Genomic DNA, 8,352 nt, shown 5'->3' with positions numbered 1-8,352 from the left:
ACCTAAGTAGAAGGCTAAATAATGCTGAAACTAGATATAATTCTGTCGAGAAATTGTGTTTGGCACTTTATTTTTCAGCCATTAAATTGAGGCATTATTTGCTGCCAACAGAAGTGTTTGTGATAGCACAAACAGATGTTATTAAATATATGTTGTCTAAACCAATTTTAAGGGGGAGACAGGGTAAATGAATATTAGCATTAATTGAGTATTGTCTTAAATACGTGTCGCAAAAAGCAGTCAAGGGGCAAGCTTTGGCTGACTTCTTGATGGAACACCCTCGCATTTCTGTCGATTTAGATCTATATGAGGTCAATTTGGTGGAAAGTGAACCATGGAAATTGATGTTTGATGGTTCAAAAATAGATGAAGGAGTTGGAGCAGGTATTGTGTTGATTGCACCAAATAAGCAAATGTATCAGTTTGCATATCAGTTGAAAGCACAACATGTACAGTCTTGTAATCAAGCTGAATATGAAGCCTTGATAATTAGCTTAGAATTGGCCATAGAATTCAGGATTAGAAGCCTCCAAGTTTTTGGAGATTCCCAGTTAGTCATTAAACAAGTTTTGGGAGAGTTCAAATGTGTCAGTGGTGCTCTAGAGGAGTATTTAACTAAGGTCAAATGGTTAACTAGTTTCTTTGACCATTTCACATTCACACATAGGTTTAGATTAGAGAATAAAGAGGCTAATGAGATGGCTCAAGCAGCTTCTGGACTAAAAATACCTAAAGGAGCTCAGGAAAGGGTGATTCGAATTCAGAAAAGAAACTTTTCTGCACTTAAAAATAGGTGTAGGAATTTCCTACCTATTCTCACTTTGGATGTGACAGAAGAAGATTGGAGATTCCCTTTAATAAAGTACCTATCGAATCCCAATGAAAAAAGCAGTAGGCAGGTGAGGTTTCAAGCCTTAAACTATGTTGTCATGGGAGATGATTTGTTTAGGAAGGCTCATGATGGTTTGACTTTACTTTGTATTGGTAAATTAGACCAAATGAAAGATATAGCTGAGGCACATGAAGGAATTTGTGGGGCCCATCAAGCTGGTGATAAAATGAGATGGCTGATTAACAGGTATGGATATTTTTGCCCATCCATTAGAAAAGATTTCATAATGTATGCAAAAGGATGTCAAAGTTGCCAGAAGCATGGCAATATTCAAAGGGTACCAGCTACTAGCCTGCATTCAGTAGTTAAACGTTGGCCTTTTAGAGGATGGGCAATGGATTTAATTGGGCAAATTTTCCCATCATCTTCTAAAGCACATTCTTACTTATTGGTAGCCACTAACTATTTTACTAAATGGGTAGCGGCAATACCTTTGAAAGTGGTGACACAGGTCTAAGTTATTGAATTCTTGAAAAATAATTTGAGACATAGGTTTGGTTTACCCCAAGCTATCACTGTCGATCAAGGTATAGTGTTCAATGGGAATGAGATTAAAGAGTTTGCCAAAGAATACAACATTCAGATATTAAACTCTTCACCATATTACGCCCAGGCAAATGGACAAACTGAGGCAACAAACAAGATTGTCAAAAATACTTTAGAGAAAATGATTGAAGACAATCCTAGAGATTGGCATAATCTCTTGTAGAAGTGCTTTGGGCTTATAGAAATTTCAAAAGGAATAGTACAAGTACAACTCCATATGAGTTGGTTTATGGGCATGATGCTGTATTACCTTTGGAAATGACAGTGAGATCCAATCGACTGGCTAAGCATTTGGATATTTCTATGGATGAATATTCCGAGGCACTATCGATTGAGTTGCAAGATTTAGAAGGGAAAAGAATTGTGGCTTTTAATCATTTGGTGGCTCAGAAAAAGAAAGTTGAGAGAAGTTATAACAAGAAAGTTAAGAGTAAATTATTTTCTGAAGGAGAATTAGTGTGGAAAAACATTTTACCAGTTGGATTTAAAAGCCCAGAATATGGTAAACGGTCTCCAAATTGGGAAGGACCATTTAAAATACATAAGGTTCTTAGAGGAGGAGCCTATCATTTTGCTTCTTTAGAAGGTGAGCCACACAGAAGGATCATTAATGGCAAGTATTTAAAGAAGTATTATCCAACCATGTGGGAATGCATGGATTCATACATATGAAAACAAAGATTTGTGACAGAAAGAGTAAAGTCAAATCAAATGTAATAAGTATTTTCATTAAACTTGTATCAAAAGTACAAAAGGACAAATAATGAATTTTTTTTTTACATTTGGCCTAATCCCTTTAGAAATACATTGAGAGTCTGCTCCAAGCTTGAAGAGCAGTCTGATGCTTTAGCTTATTTTGCCTAAGTTTGGTTTGGGCTTGCTTGAAAGCTAGTGGACCACTTTTTGCTTGAGCAAGAAGATTTGGAATTTGCTAAGAAAGGTTGGCTTGCTCTTGTTCAATGGCAGCTTTCTGGGCTCTCACGTGGGCCAGTTGAGCTTCTAGCTAAGCTTCTTTTGCTGTAAGAGTGTTAAATTGAGCAATGAGGGATTGTAATCTAACAGATGCTTCAATTAGAGCATACACTGCTTTCCTCGCTTGCTCAGCTTGATTCTCAATAGTTTTTGGCTCAATCTGAAATTGATTGATAGCCATTAAATGCTGAGGAAGCTCTAAAATGAAGGTTTGAAAGATTTACACTTGGTCTGGATCAAAAAGTTGAGGCATCAGTGGCGCAATGGCTTCCAAACAGTCAGTCAAAATTGAAGTTTGAGAGAGAGCCAAGGCATCCAGTGGTTAACTAAGTAAATTAAAAAATTGTTCAATAAGTTATTGCTCTTCGTTGGATAGTTGCTTCAATTTTTCTTCAACAATCAAATTAGCAACAGTTTCTTGAACAGCAGAAATTCCCAAGAGTAAGTCTTGAATGGAAGAAGAGGAGATAACAGCAGGCTATAGTTATCAAAAAATAAAGTTAACAAATGAAGAACAATGAATATGGAAAATGATATGAGAGATTATTACCTCTGTGACACTATGAGGTGAGGTAGAAGTACCTAAGATCTCTCTTGAGGGACTTTGAGCTGGTGTAGTTTGCACCCCTATGTCAGCAGTCAATGATGTTTGAAAAGGCATCTCAGTCTTGCATAAGAGAATGAAAGGGGATTGTTTTTAAACCGTATACATCTAAATATATATATATATATATATATATATATAAGAATAAGGCGTATGGGTGAGAAAATGCTACCTGTGTTGGAAATGACTGAGTAATGGAAGTGATGATAGTTGGTTGAGGAACTCTCATATCACTTGAGGTTGATTCATCATCTAAAACCTCAGTGTCAGCTCTGTCAACTTCATTTAGAAGGTTGTCATCTGGCTCAAAAACATGCTCATGGACAGGAGAATCTCTGTCGATAGAAGATGTGTGATTGTCAGAGTTAGTGGATAAGTCAACTGGAGCTTCTCTGACATGGTCTGAATTAACTGGATCTTCTTGAGCATGTTCAGAAATTGCTGATTCTTCTGGAGAAGAAGCCACACCAAGAAAAGTGATGACTTCATTAGTTCCATGTGGCACCCCTCTAAGAGGGAAGGCCATTAGGTCTCCTAAAGCCACTCCTTGGGGAATTTCAGACAAAATTTGAGCCAGTTCAGGAGCCAAGTTTCTTAAAATGGCTCTCCTTTGATCAATTTGTTCTTTCTCAAGGGGGTTTGGTTGAGACTGTAGCAATTCAGTTTGGCTTTCAAGAGGATTAACTTGTGCCTCAGCCAGTTCTTCATTCTCAAGAAGAGGAGGAGATAGGTTGGTATGAGTTGCAGGTATATTTTCATGAGAAGAAGAAGATATGGCCAAAGAAACAAGTCTTCTCTTTTTGTATGACTTAAGATATGTTTGAAAGAGAAAGAGGAAAATGTTAAACAAGCAAAATAGAATGTCATTATGTTTAAAATGATAACAAAATTGACAGATTGAGTAAGATTTATACCATTATGGGACGAGAAGATGAACTAGAAGAAGAAGAAGCTAGTACGGCAGGAGCTTGTGAATGAGCTGGTTGTTCTTGCTTTCTTTTAGGTCTCCTTACAAGTGCTGCACCACTGGAAGAGGAAGAAGCTAGTGCAGCCGGAGATGGGGGGGAACTGGTTCCTCTTGTCTTCTTTTAGATCTCCTCTCACGTGTTGCACCACCTTCCAATGTTGGTTGAGAAATACCACATTCTGGTTGGGATTGAGATGTAAAGAATTTTTGAAGTTCCTCTTCTCTAGTCTGAATCCTTTGTTTAGTCTCTACACCTGGTTTGTAAGGTGTGAAACCTTCAGCATTGGTGGTGTTTAAGGGATTACCCTTATGCTTTCTTTTCTAGATAGTGGGAGTAGGCATTTCTATGGCCAGAGGAATGGCTTTGACTGGGGACTCAGCTGCATATATATAGAAAAGATATATACTGTTTTACACCCAAAAAAGAAATTTTAACAAGAAATATAAAGTAAGAAGAAGATAGCTATTTACCAATGCTCATGGTCACTCCTTTTTTGTTGTCAGGATGCACATTCCAGAGGCATATTTGAATTTCTTTATTGAAGATTACTGCACTCATAAGAATCCACCAGTCTCTGAATCTTGTAGAGAGAAAGGGTGTGACTTTGCAGTAGCAAAAGCTGAATTGGTCAAATAGTTCTTGATTGTGGGCTAGAAGGGCCTCCACAATTGTTTGATTTTTGAATTGAATTCTAGCTCCAACTTGCTCATGAATAATGGGATAAAAATATGGGCAAGGAACAGTTTGATAGAGGCCCATTTGCCTAGCCCATTGGCAGGGGTTATAGCTTTCAAAATTGCAGTTAGAAATTCTGCTAGTTGAGAGGGACCCTTCCACTAAAATGTATCTTGGAGTAAGGATCTGAGCCCAAAAATACTTTTGTTGTTGTTTCAACTCATTACCCAATACAGAAGGATCATCATGGACATAGGTGAGTCTAGATAAGGTGTAGTGAAGTTGGTGAAAAGGGATGAAAAGCTGAGGATCTCTGTCGATAGGTAGTTCATAAAGAAAGGTGAACACCTTAGTGAAAGAGTTAGAGGTGGTTGGTCTAAAGGAAAGAAAAAATTCAGCATAGCTTTGGCATGTGGGGAGAAATGGAGTCTGAGTAGTAGGCCTAATTTCAGGAAAATAAGCATAAAGCCACGCTTGGAAAAGCCAGAAAGGACCACCACCATTATGATCAATTTCTTTATCCACTAAAGAAAAGAGACCTCTGTATAAGGTGCCTAGTAAAAAGGGGGCAAGAGCTAATTCTATCCCTCTTGAATGCAAGTGGCTAATGCTAGGTATTCTTTAGTGATTTTCAAACCAGGAACACAAAGAAAATGTTGGGAAAGCCATAGTAAATAAAAAGTTGTTCTTTCCTTATCTGCGGGTTTAAGGTCGGATTTTTGGTACTTTGTTTGAAATTTCCCATAATAGAGGTTAGTGTCCAACTTGATAGGTGTTTTTGGGGTTAAAAGGGCACTGATATGTTGACCAGAAAAAGAAGGCCAGTCAAATGGACAACATCAAGAATAGTAGGTGACATCATATCCATATCTAGAGAGAAAGTTGATAACTTGATGACATTGTAAATACCTAAAGCTCTCCAGAGATCAATGTTGTATATCATCATTCGTTGGACCCATCATTTCCAGTCTGGATTAGGTCTTTGCCATGTGCGTAGAGGATTAGGGCTAGAATCCCAATGGTTCCATGACAACTTTGCTTTGTTCAAGAGTAATGTTTCAGTGTCTGCAATAGGATAGTATTGGGTAAGCTCATCAGGAATGATTACATTGAAAGTAGGGCCCAATTCTCCTTCGGCAGGGTTGCCATAGGGTGGGATAATGCAACTGTTAAAGATGTTTTGACGCAGTAGCTGCTGAAAATCGATTGGAAAACGTTGTACGGATGGTGACACAGTTTGTTTCTTTCCTTTGACCTGACCTCGTTTGGGCACCATTAGAGAGTGTGAGGAGAAGGGTTTTTCGAAGTCAGAGGGTTGAAGAAGCAAATAGCAGAGAGAGATAGAGAATAGTGAAATGGTGATTTGAATTTTGGCATTCAAATAGTTTGCTATGGGCCGTTTTAAGTTTGGACTTTATTTGATAGTTCGATCAGTTGGGCTTACTCAAAGTTCTGGGAAATTATGTTGGACTAATTTTTAGCATTTGGGCCTTATTACAAATTGTAGATAAACAGCCCAAATATTTAAATGTCCAATTTTATTTTTTTTAAATAATCATGCAAGGCAAAAACTCCTTTTTGTCTTGAATGAGGGGGGCATTGTTGATACTAAAAATTGTATATTCTCTGTCGATTGTATGTAACAAATGCAGAGAATTGGTCCAGCGGATGCTAGGTTTAAAGACCACGAGTTTCCACAAGTTTACAAGTGAAAAGCGAGTGAATATGAAGCCTAGAATACAGAGCAAGTGACAGAAAGGAAATAGTCAAAGAGACAGACGTGGCAGTTGCAGTTTTCCTGTCGATTCGTCTAGTACTAAAGTGGAATGTGGCCAAACATGGCCCATGCGTCAAGCTATAAAGTTAGCATGCAAGGCATACATGATACATGTCATGTTTCCTAGAAGGAGAGAAGCTGCAACAGAGAAGCAGTTACTGGCAGTTGCAGAGATCATGGGCATTGAAGTGGAAGTAGCTGGCTACATGATGGGACACGTAGCTGCAGAGCTGTGGAGTTTGAAGACCAGCAATGTAAAAGCTGGGAATTCGAAGTTAGAAGATCTTCAAACAAATTTACAACCCTTATAACATTAGGAGTAACTTAACTTAGTTAGTTCTTACTTAGGAGAAGTGTATATGTAGTTCAGTTTCTGTAACTAAGAATTCTCTGTCGATTGTCATGTACATTGAACTGGAAGTTTAATTTTACTGATTAAATTCCAAGTTTGTTTGTTTGTTCAACAATTGATTTTTAGTTTGTTCCTTCTTATTTCTTCGCATTACAGCCTCCAAAGAAGTCCTTGAATCTGTCAAGGCATAGGACATTCAGACCACAATTGATTTGTTGTTGTTTGTAAAAGTTTGGCTTCTCTGTCAAATCACCATTGTCGATTTGGCCTAGACTAGATTTTTTGTTAACAAGTACCTAACATAACTCTTAAAAATTGGGTGGTACAAATTAGAGATGAAGAGATTATTATTCAGTCGGTGGCTATACTTTGGGCTATTTGATTACAGCGTAACAGTTATGTTTTCAATCATAATGCTCTGCCGAGTGTGGACACAATTGTGATAGCCAATGAGTGCTTCAATATGGCCATACGTTGTAATGTTGTTAAATCTAGTTCATTAACAAAGAATCATTTTGCCATAGATGCACTAGATGATAATTCTAATGTGTGTGTTTTGCAGCAAGACACACAGCCAGTAGCAGCTCTACAGGAAGATTTAATAATGTGGACTATACTTATTGATGGGTCATGGAGATCAACTGGGTTGATTGCAGGAGCATCTTGGGTTTGTTTAAATGATGACTATCAACATATGGCCCAGAAAGCAATATGGCAATTCAGTGTCCCTCGTCTCCATTCATGGCTTAAGCTACAGCATGTTTAGAGGCTATGCGATGGGCTGTGGGCAGCAGCTATGTAGGATCACGATAAAGACGGATTGCCAAGTTTTGATTAACTTAGTATAAGGGGTCTAATATGGATCGGCATGTGGCGTGGATTATTACTGATATATTTTACTGTAGCATGTTCTTTCATTTTCTTAGTATTATTAAAGTAGGAAGAAATGTAATTAAATCAGTTCATGAGCTTGCTACTAATGTAAATTGTTATTATTAATGGTGTATGTTTTCGTTGTAATTAAATCAGTTCATGAGCTGGCTATTAATGTGAATTATTATTATTAAACGGTTCGATATCCGATTAACATGATTTTTTACAGACATATAGTACTCGACGAATTTTACACATTGAACAGTTTGAATTATTGAAATGAGACTTGTGGTGGGTCCCACGGGTCCAAAGTACCCTTCAATCCGATCACGGATTGGAGGAAAGCCCATTTATTTGTAATTTTTATAATAGATGGGTGACATGTCAGTTTAAAAATCTTAAATCACAATTAATGAAAGTTGAATGATCATTAAATAGTCTCCCCATAGAATGACCATTTTCTTATAAATAAGAAACCATTTTCGATACATTTTTCATCATATGTGAGAATTAACATTTTAATTGATCATTCTATTCTACTTTCATTTTAGTGAATTGAGCACTATTGATAAAACTCATCATATCAAATAAGTATTGAATAACAAAATGAACTAACTCAAAAGATACTTGTATAAAACGAAATAATATTGAATAATTAATTTGGTGATTATTTGAAATCGATATGAATTTAGA

The 8,352-nt window shown here is 37.2% G+C and overlaps 1 protein-coding gene across 1 annotated transcript; it reads left to right on the top strand.

Moving 5' to 3' along the window:
• Positions 1–1,696: 1,696 nt before the first annotated feature.
• On the top strand, positions 1,697–2,110 carry LOC114259485 (uncharacterized). Its single transcript, XM_028199501.2, has one exon. It carries the CDS (start codon positions 1,697–1,699, stop codon positions 2,108–2,110), a length of 414 nt encoding a protein of 137 aa, XP_028055302.2.
• The last annotated feature ends 6,242 nt before the right edge of the window (positions 2,111–8,352 follow it).

Source organism: Camellia sinensis, chromosome 6 (genome assembly GCF_055761805.1).
Source record: "Camellia sinensis isolate YWXY chromosome 6, ASM5576180v1, whole genome shotgun sequence".
In the NCBI taxonomy this organism is placed as follows: Eukaryota; Viridiplantae; Streptophyta; class Magnoliopsida; order Ericales; family Theaceae; genus Camellia; species Camellia sinensis.
The sequence above is the reverse complement of the archived record's forward strand: the minus strand, read 5'-3'. Positions and strand labels throughout refer to the sequence as shown.